The sequence below is a fragment of the Grampus griseus genome (genome assembly GCF_964374135.1).
Source record: "Grampus griseus genome assembly, chromosome: 14".
NCBI lineage: Eukaryota > Metazoa > Chordata > Mammalia > Artiodactyla > Delphinidae > Grampus > Grampus griseus.
In genome coordinates, this window is record NC_139008.1 from 84,171,834 (window position 1) to 84,195,951 (window position 24,118).

At 47.6% G+C, this 24,118-nt stretch overlaps 1 protein-coding gene across 1 annotated transcript in view; it reads right to left on the reverse strand.

The window, feature by feature from the left end:
- APCDD1L (APC down-regulated 1 like) overlaps positions 1 to 4,424 on the reverse strand; it is a gene marked incomplete at both ends in the record, with an annotated part of 49,274 nt that extends 44,850 nt beyond the window's left edge. The window contains one exon of the mRNA XM_082670579.1: positions 4,376 to 4,424. Within this exon, the coding sequence (XP_082526705.1) occupies positions 4,376 to 4,424 (49 nt within the window). The remainder of the gene's footprint in view (positions 1 to 4,375) is intronic.
- Between the last annotated feature and the right edge of the window lie 19,694 nt (positions 4,425 to 24,118).

The window sequence follows — 24,118 nt, forward strand, 5'->3', positions numbered from 1 at the left end:
TATAGTCACTCTGTATAGTCACTCTCATATCGTTATTACTTGCTAGCTGGAGATTTCATTGTCTGCTTGACTCCGACTTCGACAAGGGCAGGAGCTGCCCCATTTGTTTCTCGGTCCTCATCGTCTTCCCCCAGTGAGTGGCGCGTACACATCAAGGCCCCCCAAACGCAGTCTCTGATCGGAAACTCACCTGGGCCCCTCTCGGCTAGACAGGTCCGACCCCAGCAGTGAGGGCGGCCACCCTTCCCATTTCACAGGTCAGGAAACTGAGGCTGGCAGCTGGGGCTGGAGGAGGGTTATAGGAGATGGTGTACAAGGAGGGCTGACCCTGGTTCGCTGAACAGGAACAGGTGCTAATTTTGTTGCTGTTGTCGGTATCATTAGACTAGCCATGGTGTTCCTGAGGACACACGGAACATCAGAGTGGGAAGAAAATACAGCACCCACCAAAAGGAGATGGCCAGAAAGGGACGCACCCAAGCTCAAGTTGAACTGGCGCCTGGCTGAGAGCCCTGACCTGCCTCTCTCTTCTCCGGGTCTGGAGAGTCGAGTGCAGGCTCCAGCTCTCAACACTGACAGCGGGGAGCGTTCACAAGGCTCTTGGTGTCTAGCGCTGACCACACGACGTCTCATTTAACCCTTCGATCATCCCTTGAGGGTGCAGCTATCACCATTCTCAACTCACTGATGGGGACATAGGTGACAAAGCTAAAATGGGACCCAGGTCTGTTCAGTTCCCAAGACGCTGCTCTCAAGCTCTCCGTAGCACAGAGAGAGACACGTGATAGATTCTAAGACACGTGTTAGATTCAGCTGAGACCAGGCAACCTCCCGTCGCACAGGTAGAGGTCCTGCGCGGGCACCAGCCCTGCCTCCCCAGTGTCCCCATGCCCATTGGACTGGTTGCCCTTCCCGCTGGGAGGCCTGACATTCTCTGGGACATCCTGTTCACCATGACACCTGCACTCCCAGCTCCAGGGTCGGGGGCGGGCTTTGCACAAAGAGCTTCTGAAAGCCATTCTGGTTTGAGGAACAGTCACACCACCACCCCTGGCCACAACTCATGGCCACCTCCAGCGCCAACTTCAGAATTCAGTTCCTTCCCTAGAGTCCCCCCAGCTCAGCTCAGATGCCCTCAAGTTCAGAGACCGACTTTGGCAGTGAAGCACTCTTATCCTGGAAGTCTTACCAGGGGCTCATTCTGGCTTACAGTTTTCATGAACATAGTGAACTTGCAATGCATTTCCCAAAGACTTCTTCAATGGAACTTCTTACTAGCTTGCCATCCAGATGGTTTGGAAATCAAGGAAGCTGCTCTATTAGCCTTGAGTTGGTTGTTTTGAATTTGGAGATCCCAGCCTCGGTCAGAACATGAGTGAAACAGCCGGCCATGACGATCTGTCTACAACACGAGACTCGCAAAGCGGCAAGGGGCAGATTCTGTTCAAAATTCTTCTTTGTTTTAAATAACGAATACAATTACCGATCTCTTTTCACCTTTGATTTTTCAGACGCGTGTACCTAAGTTAATTTTCTCCCCAGTTTTTACTCTTGGTTTTGAAACAGAGCCCCCATATCAACAACTAATTTATTATGGAATGGCCCGTGATTTTTTTCTAGTTAATCTGTCTCTAAGGGATAACTTGCCATTGCAAAGTATACGGCTAGAGATAAAAGCAGGACTGAGATTAAAAAAAAAAAAATACAAATGAGAGGAAAAAAAGAAGCTGTGGTTTTTCATTTTTCCCCTCAAGCATAAATTGTTGAGTAAGGAGATTTTTAAACGCCAGAGGTTGCTGGGGAGTGAACCAAAGCTGGAAGCCACTGCACTGGCACAAGACACATCTGGCGTTGCAGGGTTTTGAGGAGGGTTTGCTCCAGCGGGTAACTAACCACGCTTACCCACAGCCTAGCTCCTGTTATCCCCAGGGAGGACATTTTCAGAGACAAGAGGGAGAGAGGACAAATGGGAAAAATCAACATCCAAATTAGAAACTACCTAGATTGTGTTGTTTTTCTTGGGCCCACTGTGTCTTTGATTTCCTGATTGCTCAGAGTAAGCATAACAAAATCCATCTGACCCGGTGATTTTGACAGATTCATCTCAAAATCTACCAGTTGAATTAGATCTGCCCATACCAGCGAGTCTCCACTGCGGACAACTGTGGCCCCCGAGGGGGCATCTGGCAGTGTTTGGGGACACTTTTGGTTGTCATAACTGGGAGGTGTTGCTACTGGCATGTGGTAGGTGGAGGCCAGGGATGCCGCTACACCACCTCCAGTGCACGGGACGACCCCCAGCAGAGAAGGATCTGGACCACAACATTAGCAGTGCCGAGGCTGAGAAACCCTGGGGTGTGTGTGTGTGTGCGTGTGTGTGTGTGTGTGTGTGTCACGGTGAGTTCCCGTGCTGGGGCCGTTGGTGTGCCTACACTAAAGTTTTTGAACCTGGAGACGTGAAGTTCAGGCTTCCCTCAGCTCAGGTACCTAAATTATCTAAGTATCTGAAGGATTAACGGGGTTCTGTTTCCTTTCACTAAAGTACAAAGAGCCTCTTGCCTGGTGATACAGCCAGTGGTGAAAAGGACTTTTGAAAAAGGGTTCAGTGGAAAATGGTTCCTGGCTTAGAGCAAGGAACTTTGAAGGCAGCCCGCATGGGACCGGCGCCCTTCCTAGCGTCTGGGTCTGAATCACGGGCTCCACAGCGGACTCCTGCGCTCGCCTGGGCCCGCCGGGCACTCTTGGCTTCTCTCCTGTGGAATCTGTCTGACTTGCGGCGGTGAAAGGTCGCCAAGGAGCAAAGCAGCAGGACTCCGGAGAAGAGCCGCGAGGCTACACTTGCAGTGATTTTATTGGCAGGACAGAAGCTCGGGGCTTGCCAAGGACAACAGCACTGCGCGGTGACCAAGACTGCAGGTTCCTGGGGTAAAATCTGTCCTGCTGCGCTGGACTGTCCCATTCCCACGGGGAGGAACAGCCCGGGAGGAGGTGGAGGAGACATGAAGACACAGCATCCCCCTTCTCCCCTCCCCAGCTCTGTGCCCCGAAGGAAAGTACACAGACTCTTTTCTCAGCCACCCCCTCCTCGCCCCCTTCCTTCCACCCTTACTGTCCTGGCACAGGGCTGCCGTGGCCTATCTTTGCTCTGAGGGAGGACTCCATGACGGTGGACGGCTGTGTGACCTCTCACCCCAGCCCTGAGATAAATGTCCCCTTTTGGTGGATGTATCTGCAGCTCTTCAAACTGCAAACACACCTTCCCTCCACTTTCCTTCAGACCCCGTTCATCTCTTCTTCAAATATCTTGCTTAGAAATTCGGGGCTGATTGCAGAGCTCCTGCAGGGAGACCTGACTTTGCTCCTTGCCCGTAGTGGAGTAAAGCATGATTGGCTGTACCTGCGCAGCGTGTCTTCCTGCAGGACCTGACGCCTCAGGGCCAGGAAGCAGGTGCTAGGTGCTTCTCCTGCTCTCCTTCTTGAAATCCTCACAGCAATCCCAGACAGAGGTGAGGGTCTGGTGAGCCCATTTGACAGATGAGAAGGTTGAGTCTAAGAGAGCTGATGGACATGCCTGCCCAAGGCCACACAGGTTGATATGAAGCTGATTTGGGCTTTTGAAGCAGGTGGTCTGACTCCAGGGCCAGAATTCTTAACCCTTCACAAGGTGAGGGTGCTCGGGGGTGAGCCTGGCACACTGTGGTTATTATTGTCATTTTTGCCAATGGTGGTGCACCATGGGCAGCTGGCATTTGCAGACTTTTGTTCATTCCTAGGCCCTAAGAAGACGCAGCGGGACAGCAGTTAGTCCTGGAGATGGCCCTTGTCTCCTCTACCAGGGGTCCTGTGGTCCTTTGCCTCCCCGGCCCAGGCCTGCTGGGCACCAGAAGTTAGGGGAGGGGCCCAGAGTCACTGTACCCTCCCCTAACTTCTTCCCCAGCTCTGCTGCAGGACACAGCTCTGAGTCCCAGCAGGTCTAGGATTCGGTGGGCAAGACCAGATTCTGTAGCCTTGGCCTGAGTGACGTGGAGCTTGCACCTTGCCGAGGGAGTCTCAGTGGGCCTGGGATCCTCCTGAATTTTTTTGGAGGTCCCAGCCACCCCAGGGCCCGGAGCAGCTCCTGGTGCCTGGAGGTCAGCCTGCTGCGGGCGCGCATGTGGTGCCGGAACCGGCTTACCCCACACAGGGCCCAGGAAGAGCCTGGAGGTGAGGCAGGTGCTGGCCGGGGAGGCTGGAGAAGAGAGCGCAAAACGCAGAATCACCGGCCTGGTTCACGGGCGCATACAGCGGTCCCCAGGAAGCCCCAAGGAACTTCAGACGGCGGCTCCCTCCCTTCCGACCTCAGGCGGCGCGCCGGTGGGGGGAGGGTGGCACCTACCTCCCAAAAGCACCAGGACGCAAGCGTAGGGGAGCATGGCTGCGGGCATCCCGTCGGGGTGGCAGGACGGCCCCCAGGGAGAGGAGGCGTGGGCGCGGGGCTGTCCGGTGGCAGCGGACTCCGGGAGCCCGCCGGGCTCCTGCGAGGAAGTTGCGAGGGTCCTGCGCCCCCCTCGGCGCTCTCACGCGCTCACCTCCCGGGCTGTTGATGGTTGTAAGTCGAGCCGCGCACTCATAGGTCCAAGCTGCCAGAAGAGGTGGAGACAGCCTCGGGCGTTGCGCGCACTGCCGCGCCCGCGCCCAGCCCTCTGGCGCAGCTCCTCCAGCCATTCAGAACCCCCAGTCGACCCCCCTCCGTGCCCGGGCTCTTGCCTCCCCGCCAGGTCTTTGCAGTGAGCAGGGAGGCCTCCCTCAAACTCTTGTCCGGGACAAGTCAGACGGTGCGGTGCGCTCCTCCAACCAAAGCGCACCCCTATCCAGGCCGTTTCCTAGAAGGGCGAGGGGGTCAGGGGAAGCTCCTGTACGCCCTCTGGGCCCTCAGACCCCCAAGGCTTCTATTCAGGCCTTACAGATACTCTTGGAAAAGTTGCGTCAACTTGGAGGCGGGCGAGTGCAGGAGCGCGCAGTGAATGTGGCCAACCTGGGGCGCCCCGCAGCCCACAGCCGCTCTCTGGGATTAGCTCGTCTCCGCTCCAAAGAGCATCTGGGCAAACAGTGTGGAGTAGACCAGGGCGGTTCCCCCCACCCCAACTCCTCCCCTCCCCACATTTCCCATCTGAGTGAGTCAGCTGAGGGTGGCAGCTCAGAGGCAAGGCAGCTGCGAGGAGAGGGGCGAGGTATGGATGGGATGCCCCCAAACCAGTCACCTCCTACCCCGGACCCCAGGCCCTGGGCCTCCCCAGGCAGCTCCCCAGTGGCAGGCAAGCCTTGAAGAACAGGAGTAGCATCTGGGAAGAAGGACCTCCCAAGTTCTTGGATTTATGAATGAAGAAGAGACAGAGAATCACTTGCATTAGAGAAATGTAAGTGGATCGTTCCTAGGGCGCACAGACCACCGGGAGAACGGAAGTAAAGCTGTGTGGGGGTGGGGGTGGAGACCTGAGATGGCATAGGTCAAGGCGTCTGTTTTCATTGTGTTGTCCTTAACTGGGGGGGGGGGGAGACAGAGAGAGAGAAGGTAGAACCAAGAAAGGAGAGAGAAAGTAAAAAGGGAGGAGGGGGAAGAGAGAAAAGGGCAGAGAAAGACACAAAGAAAGGTGGGGACAAAGGAATAAGGCTGAGGGGAGAGAGATGGACAGAAAGGAGAATGGAAAAGGGAGAAGGAATAAGAGAATGAGAAGAGGGAGGAAGAGAGGGAGAGAGTAAGAGAAGAGAGATGGAGATTGTCGCCTTGGGGAGGACTTGGGCACGTAGGGACGTGTCCGTGTCCAGGGTGCACGTCCAGGCGGTTCACCTGCCCGCTAAAGGGCTTATAGACCCACTCGTCCACATCTGTGGGCTGCTTGGCCCTGGGAGTTGGTAGGCAGCACCCCATCTTTTGATTCATTTGCAGAAGTTCGGGTGAGGCTCCCAGGGGCCTCCGGAGCCTTTCAACTTCAACTTCAACCCAAGGACCCCCGACTGGGGACCCCCGGGGCTGTCCTTAGCTTTCCTCTTCTCCGGAGACAGGAATGAGGCCACAGCGTGATCTTACACGAATGGAAATGTGAGAGAAGAGATCAATTCCCTTCCTGAAAATGACATTTTTTTCGGGTCTCTATGGATTGCTGAGAACAGCGTGAGACTCGAGGTGGCCCCCCCGAAACCGCGATGGTACCAGCTCCCCGGCAGACAGTGGCTGCACGCGCGCCGCATCTTAAGTTTCCGTGAAAGGGGTAACTTATGGGCGGGAGGAGAGTTGTGAGGGGTGGTTATTTATAATTGCATAATTGTGATTATTTGTGGCAATTATGTGCCTTTAATTTTTCAAAATGTACAATTATTGATAGTTTTAAACACTGCATGCTGTTCTGTCCGTGAGTGTTTGAGGCTGTACTCTCTGGACTTCCTGAATGCGGGCATTTTGCTGTCCCAAGTCGCTGACGGGGCTTTGAGTATTAATGGTTTGACACGGGGAGGAGGCGTGACATTGATGTCTCAGGTGGGGTTATGATTCAGGACTTTCAGAACCTATTGTACTGCTATTAGAAATGGGAACTTCCCCGCAAAGCCTGGTGCTCGTGTGTTAATTGTTGTATTGGCTTAGTTATAAATAAGAGGAATTTCTGATAATTATTTCGACCTTGGTGTGGGCCAGGTGCTTCCGATGCATATACTTTATATCCGGACAACCTGATGAGAAGTAGAAAGTATTGTTGGCCCCATTTCACAGAACGAGGAAACTGAGTTCAGAGAGGTTGGGCCACTGTCCCAAGGCCAGACAGCTGGAAGGTGGGAGAACTCCTGAGTCCCTGCTTGTGTCTGGGATGCTCTTGTGTCTGCACAGGATGCCCTGTCTGACCGTGCTCTTGGCTTCATTCTGAATCTGCAGATCCTAAACGAGAAAGCCCATTCTATGATAACAGCCATTCTTCGAAGAAGCTTAGGGATGACAGGGAAGCACTATTGCAAAGTGATGCCTAAGTCTTAGCTAAACTCATCTGTTGAGATCGAGAGTTGCAGGTGGTACCCACGCCTGCCCAGCCACACACTACCGGTGGGTGATGCTTGGGAGGATGGGAGAAGCTGGAAAGGGCCTTCGAGGCCGACTGGTGCCGCTCTCCTGGTTTTACAGGTGAGAAAACAGAAGCACAAGGGCAGATAAGCTCCCGGTTCAGCGCAGATTTTATTCAAAAAAAAAAAAAAGAAAGAAAAGAAAAGAAAAGGAAATGAACAAGTAGCGAAGTAAAGGAGCTGTTACACTGGAGGATTACTGGACTGAATGTCAATATTATGACATAGAAAATATATATATGTGTGTGTGTGTGTGTCATCTTGGGTATGTTACTTAACTTCTTGTCTCATATGTAAAGTGGGATAGTAGTAGTATTGTTGGGAAATTATGTGAGATAGTATATGTGACGTAGAGCACTTAGAATGGTCTATGGTTCAACCAAAGACTATGTGTGTGTTTGCTTTCTTCATGGTATTTTCTTGTGTACATGCAATAGAATTAATTTAGCTACTTTCCCATTGATCAATGTATAGCATTTTCAATTCCTCTGCTATTCCAATGTTGTTGTGAATATCCTTACATAGCCATCATGAACGAGACTCCCCTCTGGTCACAAGGAGATCAAACAAAAGAGAGAGAAGGAACTGAAGCTAAACTTATTTGGCTTCAAACATAGATATTTATTTTTAACCAAAAAAGTTATATCGTCCAGACCTCGCATTTTGCTGAAGAAAGGGTGGTTTTCGCTCAATTCCTGACCCCTTTCTTAACCTACAGGACCATCACCCGAGAACACTGGAAATGGTGGTAATTATAAGGTTTTTTTGGGGAGAAGCCAATTCTTTCCTGAGCCCAGACTCTGCTGGCCGTGAGTCATGTCCGTGGGCATTATGGCGTTTTGGCCTCCAGAGGTGCGCTTTTCTGAGTTGTCAACCGCAGGGGCCCTCCCCAAGTGGTCAGAGCAGCAGGGGGTACGGGGGGGGGGACACAGGGCGGGCCAAGCACAACCCGTGTGAGGGAGGGCCATGAGCCAGATGTCCAGGGTGGGTGGGAGGCGGGCCCTCTGTGCTCTGTGCTTATCTCCCACCCCACCCTCCCGCCTGATCAAAGTCCGGGGCTGGGCTGATAGGAGAGCTTCGCAGACTGGGCCGCTTTCTTCCCTCTCCACCAAACACCTACCTCCTCAACCTTGTCCCTGTTAAAAACACCACGGGAAGATAAGATCACCCCGCGAAATCTTGCTATAAAATGGTCTGTTTCCTCTGCTTGTTATCAAGGGTGTCTGATCAAAGAAGTGGTGCCTGGGCCTGGTTATCTAATAACCAAATAAACATCCAGGCCGGCTTCCCTGGCTGGGAAAGGCAGGCGGGGGCTGCTCTGGATGAAGTGAGGGGCAGATCAGAGCAGGCTGGACCCCCCCTCGGTGGCCGTTCCTGCCTACAGAGCATCACATTTGCTGGCCCCGGAGTAAACCAGACCCTCACGACCACCCCTGTGTCTCAGATGGAGAAACTGTTCTTGTCCTCTGGGATAAGCCCGTGGTCCCGGGGTAATGGACACTCATTTGTCGCCTCTGGTAGTTGCCGTGGTGTCGGCCTTGCCCCCATTGCACTGGTGCCTCTCCCTGCCTGCACCCGCCCCCATGCCTCGCACAGGCCTTGTGTGTGATGGGGGCTCGCTACGTTTTGTTGAATGAATGAATGAATGATCAAGTAAACTGTCACAGAATGAGCCCTGGGTCATGTCAGAAGACTTGATGGCAAATCTCAATGCTACCACTTAGCAACTCACGAGGGTTACGGCCAGGGTGAGGGGACCAGGGCTCGAAAGCTGAAGGGGTGCCCACCGTCAGGCCCTGCAGGTGCAGGGTGAGTGCCTGAAGCCGAGCGCCTCCTTACATCCTGAGCCCTGGGTGCCTCCCTGGCCTCGTCTGGTCCCAGCCCTGCAACTCACCCTGTCTCCGTTTCCTCCTCTGTAAAACGGGGATAATGCCCACGCTACCCTGTAGGATTAAGAAGACAGTGCCCAAGTGGGTGCTGGGTGAGGATCCAGTCTTCTCAGGCCCTGAGACTCCCTGGAGGGAAGTCAGAGCTCACACCGCTGGTGTGAGATGGAGCCTGGACGAGACCTGCTCTGGGGCTTGAGGTTCTGCGCCTCAGCCTGACCCTAACCGCCTGGGACCAAAATGACTCCCGGTTCACCTGCCTCTGGGGGAGGCAGGTTGTGAGAATGCCCTGGGATGCCCAGAAGCTCCTCCCACCAGCCCTCACACCTGTCTCAGTCTTCTTGACCCCTCAGGCTGTTGTGGGGAGGAAGGGGGCACTGGAGGGCTCAACCCAACACCTGACACGTAGGTGTTCAGTGAACACATTTTGGATGGATGGATGGATGGATGGGTGGGTGGGTGGATGGATGGATGGATGGGTGGGTGGGTGGATGGATGGATGGATGGATGGGTGGGTGGATGGATAGATGGGTGGATGGATGGATGGATGGGTGGGTGGGTGGATGGATGGATGGATGGGTGGGTGGGTGGATGGATGGGTGGACGGATGGGTGGGTGGATGGATGGACGGGTGGATGGATGGATGGATGGATGGGTGGGTGGATGGATAGATGGGTGGATGGATGGATGGATGGGTGGGTGGTTGGATGAATGGGTGGATGGATGGATGGATGGATAGGTGGATGGGTGGATGGGTGGGTGGATAGGTGGATGGATGGATGGATGGGTGGGTGGGTGGATGGATGAATGGGTGGGTGGGTGGATGGATGGATGGATGGATGGGTGGGTGGGTGGATGGATGGGTGGATGGATGGGTGGATGGATGGATGGGTGGGTGGATGGATGGATGGATAGGTGGGTGGGTGGATGAATGGATGGATGGATGGATAGATGGATGGATGGGTGGATGGATGGATGGATGGGTGGGTGGATGAATAGGTGGATGGGTGGGTGGGTGGGTGGATGGATGGATAGATGGATGGGTGGATGGGTGGACGGATGGATGGATAGATGGATGGGTGGATGGGTGGACGGATGGGTGGATAGTTGGATGGGTGGATGGGTGGACGGATGGGTGGATAGTTGGATGGGTGGATGGATTGATGTGTAGAATGACCTACCATTTCAGTTGTCATGGTTGTTGTTCTGGGTGGTACCCAAGCTGAATGGTTTGTTGATTGTATCCTCTCATTTATTAATCTGTTAGTAATAACTCACTAATGCACTAACCCACCCTTGGGTTGCTGGTCCCCATGCTGTGGAGATGCATCATAATCCCTGCATTCAACATGTGCTCATTCACCAAAGTTGGGCCATATGTTCCCCCATGAGTAGCCACAGAGCCCAGCATAGTGGGAAGATGCTTCAGCTCTTTCCTGAGTGAAGAGCAAGCACTTGTTCTCGTGTCACCAGGCTCGCTTGCCTGGGAAGTTTGTGGTTGGTTTTCTTTTGAAATCTCTGGGTCCCCAGCCCAGCCAGCATCTCTCATTGATGCCAGGGCTGCTCATGGTTGGCACAAAGTTGATTATTTCTCTCCCATTATAACATGAACACTGTTCCTCGTATACTTTTTGGAAAATACAAAGTAGAAAGAATAAAAATGACAGTCACTCGGAATCTGACCACACGAGGACAAGCCTGGCTGACGCTGGGATGTATGACTTTCTTCTCCATTTATATTTACATTTTCCAATCTGTGGTCAAATTTAATAATGTGAATGTCTAAATAAACCACTAATTCCCCAATTTCACCTTTTGGCTTAATTTTCCAGCCTTTAAGGAACAGCCAGGTGCAGGGCCACGGGGGCAGGGGAGACAAGAGGACAGAAAGCGAAGTCGTATTAGTCATATTCTTTTTTGGCCTGTGTAGCCCGAGTGTTGGATTTCCTCTTGTTTTATTTTGTTTGAGCCTTTCGACGTGTTAGGTGTCTGTTTGTAAACTTTCCTCTGCTTCAAATTTCAGTCTGGAAGCAGCAGATTGATTTTAAATAGAAATACCTTGAAGGTGGTGGTGTTTGGGGGCTGGAAAATCCATCCACAGGGGTCCCACCACCAACTGCCAAGTGGAAGTGTTATGGCTGGTTCACTACATCAATAGAAGAGGCAGTGCGTCGTCTGGGGAGCAGATGAGCTACGTTCCAGGGGAGCAGACAGAAATTTGGGGGTGGGGGGAAGCTTACACATGCTCGGGGCACAGCCCAAGCAGAAGAACTTACTTAGTTTTTCTTTCCTTCTTTTCTTTTTTTTTTCAGCTTACAATTAACATTCAGAGTTCAGTCTCCACCCTCCCTCTTGAAATGGAATTTTTATCTTTTGATTCACACTACAAGATAAAATCCCGGATTATCCAATTGCATGAATAATTGATAAGCTCTTTCCAACTTGCCAGAAGCAACTTAGCAGTCTCGCCTTGCAGCCTGGAACCCCTGGCAATTTCTGGAGTGCCAGCGACAGACCCTGGCACAGTTTCTCCTTGGAGTCCACCGACTTTCTGTCTCAGGGGTGGGATTTATCTCTTGATCCAGATTCGGGAGTTACAGATTAGGGACCTAGGGTTCCAGCGTCGGGGATGCGGGGAGGAGGGGAGGCAACGTCGGTGTCCACTTAGATTTCCTGAAATTGAGTCTGTGACAGGTGTGGATTCCGCTGGGAGCGTCCTGGCTGGCGGCTTCAGAGTTCATGGCATTAATTAACTCTAATCTGTTCCCTGATAGTTTAAACCAGACCCGAGATGTGAAGGTATTTTCTTTCCTAAAATTTAAGGGGCTTAATGAGATAGCAAAGAGGGCCTGTGTCTCGCCTCTTTAATGCACTTGGCTCTCTGGCCGTGTTTATATGATAAAAGCAGTGGGGTGTAATTTATGTGCTTAGCTGGGGTTTATCCTTTTTAAGCAGGTCTGGACGGCTTACCTGTTATATTTGGCTCAAGCCTAGCTTAAAAAAGAATTTATAGAGTGTACTGCAGAATGTCCCAATTCTGCAACACCAAAGGTAAAAGTGACTTGGGGTAATGGTGCAAAATGCCCCTAAGGAAAAGGGTTGACAAGATCGTGTGTCTTCCTCCCCCTCCCACGCTCCAAGCATCTTCCCACCGGCTTTCATGGTGGGTTTGATGGGGCTGCGATTGCCTGTGCCTTGTGGCTGGCGGGGTCTCGGATTGAAACCCGTCGAGAGGAGTCAGCTTCCAGGTCTCTCGGGAGCTGTGTAGTCCTATCTCGCCTCGGGGGAAGTGGGGAAGCAGGGCTTTAAGCAGCCGCTCTCATTTATCAACCACACCATTCATTCCGTTTTCTCTTTCATTTGCAGAAGGTGGAGAGAAAATGAATCAGAGGCGGTTTTTTTTTTTTTTCCTGGCCTGTTTCCCCAAAGCTCCAGGAAATTAAGAAACATGCCATTAGTTTTAGCAAACAATTTAAGCAAACTCAAACCAGAGGTCTCACCAAAGGCCTAGGATCTGAATGAGACCCCGTTAGTGGTCCTGGTCCTCCTCATGGATGCTGCCAGAAGTAGAGGAGGAGCCGGTGGGGAAGGAGGGGGAACGGGGGCATCTGCGGGCTGCGACTGACCTCCCTGCAGACCCCCAGGGTCAGTGGGCCTTTCCTTGGAAGCTGGTCCCCGACATGGCACTGGGTGGCCTTCTCCTGCCCCACCTAAACCCATAGGTTCCTGCAGTGTCTCCAGGCTGTGTGGTTTATTGGGAAGTAGAGTGTGTGGCGGGTTTCAACTGTCTGCGCTCTACCAAAAAGGTTAATGGGGTGAGCTCTGCCGCAGCGCGGACACAGTGGAACGCCGATCGTACGGGCTGCACCATCACGAGGGTGATTCTGGTGTTTAAGATGCACGTTTTGTTGGACCGCACTGATGGGTCTCCAGGAGCTGTTCTGAGTAAGTGAGAAGATGTATGTAAAGCTGCAGTCCCGGTGCTTGGCCCAAAGTGAGCGTCGGGTTGTGATAGCAGCGACGATGACAGCGACGATGGCAGTGACGATGACAGTGACGATGACAGTGACGATGGCAATGACGATGGCAGTGACGATGGCAGTGACGATGACAGTGACGATGGCAATGACGATGGCAGTGACGATGGCAGTGACGATGGCAGTGATGACAGTGACGATGGCAGTGACGATGGCAGTGACGATGGCAGCGACGATGACAGCGACGATGGCAGCGACGATGACAGTGACGATGGCAGTGACGATGGCAGTGACGATGGCAGTGATGACAGTGACGATGGCAGTGACGATGGCAGTGACGATGGCAATGACGATGGCAGTGACGATGACGGTGACGATGGCAGTGACGATGGCAGTGACGATGACAGTGACGATGGCAATGACGATGGCAATGACGATGACAGTGACGATGACAGTGACGATGGCAGTGACGATGGCAGGGATGATGACAGTGACGATGGCAGTGACGATGGCAATGACGATGGCAGTGATGATGGCAGTGACGATGGCAATGACAATGACAGTGACGATGACAGTGACGATGGCAGTGATGATGACAGTGACGATGACAGTGACGATGGCAATGACGATGGCAGTGACGATGGCAGTGACGATGGCAATGATGATGGCAGTGATGATGGCAATGATGATGGCAGTGATGGCAGTGACGATGGCAATGACGATGGCAATGACGATGACAGTGATGATGACAGTGACGATGACCATGATCAGGAGGAGTCAGGATGTCAGGGGTCAGGGTTCTGGCTCCAGCCCAGCCAAACCACTCACCGCCACAGTGACCTCGGCGCGTCCCTGTTTACCTCTGCACTCACGTTGTTTGTCCATAAAACATCCAAAATGCATTGGAGGGAGGTGAGAAGTGAGCTTGAGAAACTGACACCCCACAGCTTCTGGCTTCCAGGGGTGTAGCTTTCTTTCCTCTCTCTCTCTCTTTTTTTTTTCTAATTCCAACGTGAAATACATGCCTATTACAGAAAATCGTAATAAGCAGAAACACACCCCTAGGAAGACCAGAGTCTCTTTATCCTTCAGTCATTCATTCAGCAGACACTTGTTGGTGGTGGAGTGGGAATGGAACCAAGACTTGGGCTTTTGCATAGAAATCAACACGTCAATTCTAAAATGCAAAGAGTTGTGTGACTGGAATTGTGTTGACTCTATAAATTGGTTTTAGAAGGACTGACACCTTAATATTGACTCCCAATCCACTGACATGACATCTCTCTCCATTTATTGAGGTCTTTGTTTCCTTCATTACTATTGTTTTGTTTTCAGCATATAGGGTTTGTATGTGTTTTGTGAGATTCGTACCTAATTATTCATGGATTTGGTGCTATTGTAAATGGTACCTTAAAATATTTCAATTTCCAATTGTTCATTGCAAGTGTCTAGAAATACAATTAATTTTTGTATATAGATCTTGTATCCTAGAACCTCACTAAATTCACTTTTTAGTTCTAGTAACTTTTTCATAGATTCTTTGGAATTTTTTGTGTAGATAATTATGTAATCTATGAATATAGACAGTTTCATTTCTTCCTTTCTGAAGGAGATGCCCTTTCCCCCCTGGATTTATTGCAGCAGTACCAGATTGAGTAGGAATGATGAGAGCCAATATCCTTGTCTTGTCCTGGATCTTAGGAGTAAGGCATTTAGTCTTTATTATGTGTGACGTTAGCTGTAGGTTTTTTGTAGATGCCCCTTATCAGTTTAGATGCTCTTCTAGTCCTTGTTTTCTGAGGTTTTGTTGTTGTTTTAATCATGGACGTGTCTTTATAAAATGCTTTCTCTGCATCTTTTGTGATGCTCATATGATTTTTCTTCTTTCACCTGCTGATATGGTGAGTTTCATTGATTGATTTTTTAATGTTGAGCCAGCCATACATTCCTGGGATAAAGTCCGCTTGACTGTGATGAATTATCCTTTTTATATATTGTTGGATTTGATTTACTTGTATTTCATTAAAGATTTTTATCTATATTCATGGAGGTTATTCATCTGTAGTTTTCTTTTACTGTAATGTCTTTGATTTTGGCACCAGGGTAATACTGGTCTCATAAAATGAGTTGGGAAATGTCCCTTCCTCTTTTGTATTCTGGGAGAATATGTGAAAAATTGGTATTATCTCTTTCTTGAATATTTGGTAGAATTCAACATTGAAGCCATCTGGGCCCGGGGTTTTCTTTTTAAAAAGGTTTTAACTGTACATTTAATTTATTTAATAGATAAAGGATTATTCAGGTTATTTATTTTTTCCTGAATGAGCTTTGGCATTTTGTGTCTTTCAGGGAATTTCTCTATTTCATCTAAGTTGTCGTATTTGTGGGCATAGAGTTGATTGTAATATTCCTTTATTATCTTTTAATCTTTTCAATGTGATGTCCAGGCTTTCATTCCTGATATTGATAATTTGTGTTATTCTCTTCTTCTATTGGTTAATCTGGTTAGAGTTTTATCTGCTTTATTTTTTCAAAGAAGAAGCTTTGGGTTTCATTTATTTTTCTCTGTTATTTTTCTGTTCTCAGTTTCAGTAGTTTCTGCTCTTATCTTTATTATTTCCATTCTTCTATTTATGATTCTATTTTATCTACCCTGTTGGCTTAGTATTTATACCTTAAAAATATGTTTTAGTGGTTGTTCTAGGTTTGTTTTTTTTTTAGATTTTTTTTTAAAAAACGTATTTATTTTATCTTTGGCTGTGTTGGGTCTTTTTTGCTGCACACGGGCTTTCTCTAGTTGCACCTAGTGGGGGCTACTCTTCGTTGTGGTGCGTGGGCTTCTCACTGCAGCAACTTCTCTTGTTGCGGAGCATGGGCTCTAGGTGCACGGGCTTCAGTAGTTGTGATGCACAGGCTTCAGTAGTTGTGGCACCCAGGCTCTAGAGTGCAAGCTCAGTAGTTGTGGCACACGGGCTTAGTTGCTCCGCAGCATGTGAGATCTTCCCGGACCAGGGCTCAAACCCGTGAGCCCTGCATTGGCAGGTGGATTCTTAACCACTGCACCACCAGGGAAGCCCTGCCCTAGGTTTTACGATATAAATCTTTAATGAAAAATTCTGACTTCAAATAAAATGATACTGTGTTATGTCTAGTCTAGGAAACTTACAACAATATGCTAATAATTCTTCATTCAAGTGCTTTGTGTCATTGGTGTCATGTATTTTAGTTTTGCGTATGATATGACCACACAGAAGCTTGCTACGACTTTTGCTTTTGCTACTACTTTTTTGAAAATCAGTTATCTTTTAGAGCAGGAGTTGGCAAACTTTTTCTTTAAAGAGTCAGATGTAAATACTTTAGGTTTTGCAGGCCATGTGGTTTTTGTCACAGCATCTTGACCTTACCACTGTAGTATGAAAGCAACCATAGACAATATATGAATGAATTTTATAAATTCAATACAACTTTATTTACAAAAATAGGCAGCAGGCAGTATATGGCCCACAGCCTGGGAATAAATTTGGGGTTGATAGTTTTTTTCTTCTAGCACTCCAAGATGTCATTTCCATTGTCTTTTTAAAAAATCTTATTTTATTTTATTTTATTTTTTTTTTGGAGTATAGTTGATTTAAAATGTTGCATTAGTTTCAGGTGTACAACAAAGTGATTCAGATATATATATATATATATATATACACATGTATCTATTCTTTTTCAGATTCTTTTCCCATTTAGAATACTACGGAATATTGAGTCGAGTTCCCTGTGGTATACGGTAAGACCTTGTTGATTATCTATTTTATATATAGTAGTGTGTATATGTTAATCCCAACCTCCTAATTTATCCCTTCCCTCCACCTTTCCTCTTTGGCACCATAAGTTTGTTCCATTGTCTTTTATCTTGCCTAGTTTCTGATGAGATGTCTGATGTAATTATTATCTTTGTTCCTCTGTATGTAATGTGTTTGTTTTTCTTCTGCCTACCTTTGATTTGCTCCTTGTCCTTAGTTTTCAGCAGTTTGACTATGATATGCCTGTTTTGGTGTTTGTTTTTGTTTATTGTATCCTGTTTGGTGTTCTCTGAGCTCTTTGGATCTGTGGTTTGATGTCTGTCATTAGTTTTGGAAAATACCTTTTTTTATAATTTCAATAATTTATTTTAAAGTATTAACATTGGTTTCATGGCCCAGAATACAGTTTGTCTTGGTGAATGTTCCTTGTGTACTTGGGTGGAGTTTTCTATAAATGTCAGTTAGATAATTATTTCTTCAAATATTTTTTCTGCCTCATTCACTCTTCTCCTTCTGGGATTCCAAATACACTTCTGTTGGACCATTTGTTATTGTCCCCAAACTCTTGGACGCTCTGATTTTTTTAAAAATTAAATTTATTTATTTATTTATTTATTTGTGGCTGCATTGGGTCTTCATTGCTGCACGCGGGCTTTCTCTAGTAGTGGCGAGCGGGGGCTACTCTTCATTGTGGTGTGCGGGCTTCTCATTGTAGTGACTTCTCTTGTTGTGGAGCACAGGTTCTAGGCATGTGGGCTTCAGTAGTTGTGGCATGTGAGCTCAGTAGTTGTGGCACACGGGCTTAGTTGCTCTGTGGCATGTGGGATCTTCCAAGATCAGGGCTCAAACCTGTGTCCCCTTCATTGGCAGGAGGATTCTTAACCACTGCATCGCCAGGGAAGTCCTGGATGCTCTGATTTTTTAAAAACTCTTTTTTCTCTTTGAGTTTCAATTTGAATAATTTCTATTGACCTGTCTTCAAGTTTGTTATTACCTGTGTTAAGTTTACTAATGAGTCTGTCAAAATCATTCTTTGTCTTTGTTACTGTGGTTTTTATTTCCAGTACTGCCATTTGATTCTTTCTTATAGTTTGTACTCTTTTGTTGAAATTACCCCTGTGATCATTCATGGTGTCTTCATTTTGACTTGAGCCATTAACATGTTGATCAGTTATTTTAAGTTCCTGTCTGATAATTCCAACATCTATACCATATCTGAGTCTGATTCTGTTGATTCTTTTGTCTCTTGATGGCTTGTTGCTTTTTCTTTGAGTGCCTCAAAATTTCTTTATTGAAAGCCAGACATCTAGTGTTGGACAGCAGGGACTGAGGTAAATAGTTTTTATGTCTGGAAACAGAGCATGCCTTTATTTCTGCCAGGCCTTTAGTATGGGGAGATGAGTCAATCCACTTAGGAGTTCAGCTGGGTTTAGGTTTTGTTGTTGCTATAGTTACCCTCAATGTACCACTAGCTTCAAGCTAACCTCTTTGGTTAGCTTGTGTTTTTGTGGGGAGTTGCTTTGCAAGAGCGTTTTCCGTAATGTCTGCTCCACCCTCACCTTTAAGTCTTCCTTTGCACTTTGCCGGAGAGGATCTCTACATCCTGTTGCCCCTCTCCTGGCTGCTGATGCTGTTACTTGTGACTCCACACTGATTCACCTGGTGGTGGGCTGAGGGCGGGGGGAGTGTTCTTTGTTATGAGTATGCCTTGATCTCAGCCAGGCCCTGTGTGAGACCACAGCTGTGGGTCTGGGATCAGGATATCTTCCTTTGCATCCCACCCTACCCCAGGAATAGAGGGGTTTTTTTTGTTTTTTCCTTCAATCAGCATCATTGGTTTTCACCAGTGTCCTAAGGGTACCAGGTTTTTTTGCCCTTCCCCTAGAACTTTTCGGAGATGGGGAGAAGGACCTGGGTGGGGCTTTGTGCTTTTCCTGTGGTGGCCGCTGTTCCCTTCCTTCAGGCCTGCCCTACGAGGGAGCTCTCTCAGAATTCTCACCCCGCCCTTTCCTATCTTTATCTGAGCACTGATTCAGCGGTGGAAGCAAAACTGCATATAGAATGAATTCCTCTTATGTCTGTGGCTCCCAGAAGTCCTACACTGTCTAATGAGCCCACATCAACCTTTAGCAATTTGTTAAATATTTTAACTTTTGTCATACCAGTGTCCAATGGTATGTACTTCCAGTAAGCAAGTGCCCCAGTTCTGTCTCTCCCTAGAGGCACCTATCTTTCCTTAGATTTCAGATTAGTTGATTCCCTGGCAACCTCAGAGCTCTGCTGGACTAAAGAAAAGCTGGCAAGTTTCAACTTGTCTGGCTTGCTTTTTTGTTGTAGTAGTAAGGATGGGAGTGATGCCCTTTCCAGCTTTCTACATCTGAAGCTGTCTGACTTCTTTTAAAGATAAATTTTTTTTCAGTAAAATTAACGTTTCCTTTAAATAATAAGTTCATAACAGGAAGCAAACGGTCATACAGGTTGCAGAGGAAGTGACAAAAAATGGGGAGGTGATAGGTGAAGGTGTGATGTGGGGAAACACTGCGTTAGGGACAGGAGCTTTGGAACCCACGTTCCACCTCATGATATCTGCATGAACTTGGGTGAGGGACTCGACCTCAGTGAGTCTCAGTTTCCACTTCCTCTTTTGTACAATGGAAGTCAAATGTGATCTACTCCAGAGGATTAAAAGTGCTAATACATAAATAGTGCTTGGTTTTGGGCTCGGCTCGTGTTAAGTGCTTGATAGAGTGGTTATTCATTTTCATGGATCCAAAGGCCATTTTCACACTGTGGGAGGCACTTCTAGATGTACACAGATGAGAAGGGAGTGGCTTATTTTCTTTTTTAAAAAATTTATTTTATTGAAGTACAGTCGATTTACAATGTTGTGTTAGTTTCTGCTGTACAGCAAAGTGATTCAGTTATACATATATATGTGTGTATATATATATATATTCTTTTCCATTCTGGTTTATCTCAGGATATTGATTATAGTTCCCTGTGCTACACAGTAGGACCTTGCTGTTTATCCACTCTCTATATAAGAGTTTGCATCTGCTCATCCCAAACTCCCAGTCCATCCCTCCCCCACCCCCTCCCCCTTGACAGCCACAAGTCTGTTCTCTCTGTGAGTCTGTTTCTGTTTCATAGACACGTTCATTTGTGTCATATTTTAGATTCCACATATAAGTGCTATCATGTGGTATTTGTCTTTCTCTGTTTGACTTAACTTCACTTAGTATGACAATCCCCGGGTCCATCCATGTCGCTGCAAATGGCATTATTTCATTCTTTGCATGGCTGAGTAATATTCCATTGTATATATGTACCACATCTTCTTTACCCATTAATCTGTCGATGGACATTTAGGTTGTTTCCACGTCTTGGCTATTGTGAATAGTGCTGCTATGAACATAGGGGTACAGGTATCTTTTTGAATTACAGTTTTGTCTGGATATATGCCCAGGAATGGGATTCCTAGGTCATATGGTAGCTCTATTTTTAGTTTTTTAAGGAACCTCCATACCGTTCTCCGTAGGGGCTGTACCAATTTACATTCCCACCAACAGTGCAAGAGGGTTCCCTTTTCTCCACACCCTCTCCAGCATTTGTTTTTTGCAGACTTTTTGAGGACGGCCATTCTGACGGATGTGAAGTGATACCTCATTGTAGTTTTGATTTGTATTTCTCAAATAATTAGCAATGTTGAGCATTTTTCTTGGGCCCGTTGGCCGCCTGTATGCCTTCTTTGGAGAAATGTCTATTTAGGTCTTCTGCCCACTTTTCGGCTGGGTTGTTTGTATTTTTGTTATTCAGTTGTATGAGCTATTTGTAGAGTTGGTTATTTTCTATATGATTCCCAAGTCTCCTAGGCTCTGGCTGGTGTGTGTGTGTGTGTGAGACTCTGATGGGATTTTCTAAAGTAGCTTCTGCATTACCCCCACTGTGGAATTGTATGTTGAGAAAATGTATTGATCAGGAAATATTTTAACGAGTGAGAGAGAGGGGAAGTAACCAGCCCAGCACAGGGCGTCCAGAAAGCCCTCAGTAAACACTGGCAAAATGAGAAGAAGAAGGAAATCTTCACTGGGGCTGGGGCTAAACTTCCAGCTTCATCTCACTTTTGTCAGTCACGTGTCTGCTTGACCTTGGGAGACCCTTGACCTCTCTAAGCCTCAATTTCCCACCAGCAAGATGGCAGACACCTTTGCTGCCCTCACTTAGCTCCTATGATTGTTATGAGGTTGAAACAGAGCGATGTCTGTGACCATCTGAAAACTCTACGAACGTACAAGGCATTAGTGTTAAAAATGATCACTCAAATCCATTCTGAAAGGTTGAAGGATACGTGAATAGTGGACCCTGGGGCCTTCTCAATTACGGCTTCAGGAATAGTTAAGGTAAAGTCGGTCAGCGAGTGATCAATTCTTTTTGAAGTTTCTCTCCCAAGGAGGCATTGGGAGTTTTGCAGCTGCCTGATGTGTTTCTTAACAAGTTATCTCCAACTGGAGAAACATCAGTAGTTGTCGAGGCCACGGTTTGTCTGCCTGATTTATACAAATTGGTGAAACAATATCTGCGGCCTGTTCTTTGATCTTGGTTTGAAGCAAGTCAACTTAAACGCTCATGGGAGCTGGAAGGATATCCTTCACATAAATGTGTCCACAAATCTTGCCCGGACGCTCAGGGTGAGGCCTCCGCCAGTTGCTTCAAAGGCCTCATCCATCACAACAGGGGGAATAAAAACTCAAGTTATGCTGTAGTAATCTTATTGATTACCATCCTTGACCCAACTCAACCCATATCCAACTGCGGCAGGAGTTTCTAAGTCAACTTTTGTTCTAGAACTTCACTCTCCCCACCATCGCCCCACGCCGTTCCCCCGCGGCCACATCTCTCTTTAATCAAGGAGGAGGGTGGGCGGGGAAGGAAGCACTCGTTGCTGAGCACTGGAGGTTAATTGCAGCCCTGGAGCCCGACTGCCCGAGTTTGAATCTCAGCTCCGGCCTATTCCAGCGGGGGGACCGTGGACCAGCTGTAGAAACCTGCCCCTGTTTCAGTTTCCCTGTTTAGCAATTTGGATGGTGTATCGGTCAGGGTTACCCTAGAGAAACAGAACCAGTAGGATATTTATGTTAAGGGATGCATTTTAAGGAATTGGCTTATGGGATTGGGGGGGTCTGACTAGGTAAGTTGAAATCCGTAAGCGGATGCCTGAGGCCCCCGTCCACAGGCAGAATTTCTTCCTCAAGGAATCTTCAGTTTTGCCTTTCAACTGACTGGGTGAAGCCCACCACCCCGGCCCCCGCCACACACACCTTATTATGGATCATCTCCTTTATTTAATGTTTTTCCCAAAAAGTGTTTGATTTTTGCTTTATTTAGAGCAGAAAAAATTTACTCCTAAAAACCCTAAAATTGGGGGGAGGCAGTTAAAATGTCAGTTTAAACATTTTGTTTTCTGCATGAAGTCAATTTACAGCTCAAAAAAAAATTAAAAAAGAAAAGAAAGAAAAGGGCACGTGGAGTTCCGGCGTATGCAAAGAGTTGTGTGCCGTGCTCTGTTCCAGTCTCTTGGTCCCATGTGCGTGGGGTGACGAGGAGCAGGGCATTTGGGGAGACAGAGATGAATTCAGTATCAGATTCATCTCTTGCTACTTTGTGATCTTTTCGGGTTGTGTAACGGTTCTCTATCTCATTTAACAAGACTACAAAGTGAGATGATAATAGTGCGTGACCTACAGGGACGTTGTGAAAATTCAATGGGAGAACACAGATTCCTCATCCTCAAGCTTTGCATGCATTTATAAATGTTCATTATTAATAATGAGAAAAAAGTCAAGTCACCTGTCAATGCTCACCCGTCTAAAAATATCTTCACCACAGCACCTAGGTTAGTGTTTGGTGGAATAATAAGGTTCAGTAGCCCAGCCAAGCTGGCATATGACATTGACCATCCCAGATAGCATAGAATTGACGGGAAAAGATGAGGGGTCACATGTAAAGTGGGGCCTGGCAAAGAGGATGCTCTCCATAAATGTTAGGTTATTACTGGGAAGAGGATTAGGTGAGAGAATGCTCACAATAGGCCGGCACATAGTAAGTGCTCAGTAAGCATTAGCTGTTACGATGTCTTTGCAGTTTCACTCAGTAGATCTGTGTGGAGCTTCTGACACGTGCCAGGCGTTGTTGGGTTGGGGATATGATGGTGTGTGCTCTGACTCAGGCCTATGGTAACAAGTCATTGCGTGCGCACACTCACACACCACACACACACACACACACACACACACACACACACACACACACACACACAGAGCTGATGACAATTGGTGGTTCCAGAGGCTGACATGAGAGCTTATCATGGAGAGTCTGGGGGCTTGGGGATGCTTCCTTGAGAGTGTGAGTTTGGAGCTGAGGTTTGAAGGGTGAGTGTGGGGGGCTAGGACGTGGGTGGTGGGGTGGAGGGGGGGGCTATGGAAGCACATCTTGACGAGAAAGATGGGCACAAACACAGGCCCCCTATGCAGGGGCCAGGAGCCACGGGCTGGTTCCCAGCCAACATGGGGGTCTTAACTGTGGATATCTGATTGCTTAGATTTTATGTTTATAGTTCTTTTCTCTCTTAGGCTGCAAATAATTAAAATTGTTGTTTATTGGCTCTTTCTAGCTATTTCAAAATAATAATACCAATATTATTACTAACACCATCATTATTCCTAAAAAGAGTTGAAGATCTCTTTGCACTTCTTTTAGTCCAACCAGGATGCACATCCGTATCAGTGTATTTTAAAGTCACCTGATACGATTCTTCTCTGACTGGTTAAACCAGGAGTTGGCAAACCTTTTCTTAAAGGCCAAGTAGCCCAGGTACAAAATAGGCTCTTTTTTAAAAATTGAGGTATAGTTGATTTACAATGTTGTGTTAGTTTCAGGTGTACAGCACAGTGATTCAGTTATATGTGTGTATTCTTTTTCGGATCCTTTTCCGTTATAGGTTATTACAAGACATTGACTATAGCTCCTTGCGCTCTACAGTAGGTCCTTGTTTATCTAGATTATACATAGTAGCGTATATCTGTTAATCCCAAATTCCTACTTTATGCCTCCCCACCTTTCCCCTTTGGTAACCACAAGTTTGTTTTCATGTCTGTGAGTCTGTTTCTGTTTTGTAAATAAGTTCATTTGTATCATTTTTTAGATTCCACTTATAAGTGATATCATGGGGTATTTGCCTTTCTCTGTCTGACTGACTTCACTTAACATGATCATCTCTAGGTCCATCCATGTTGCTGCAAATGGCATTATTTCATTCTTTTTTATGGCTGAGTGATATTCCACTGCATATATATATATATATACACCAGATGGTTTTTAC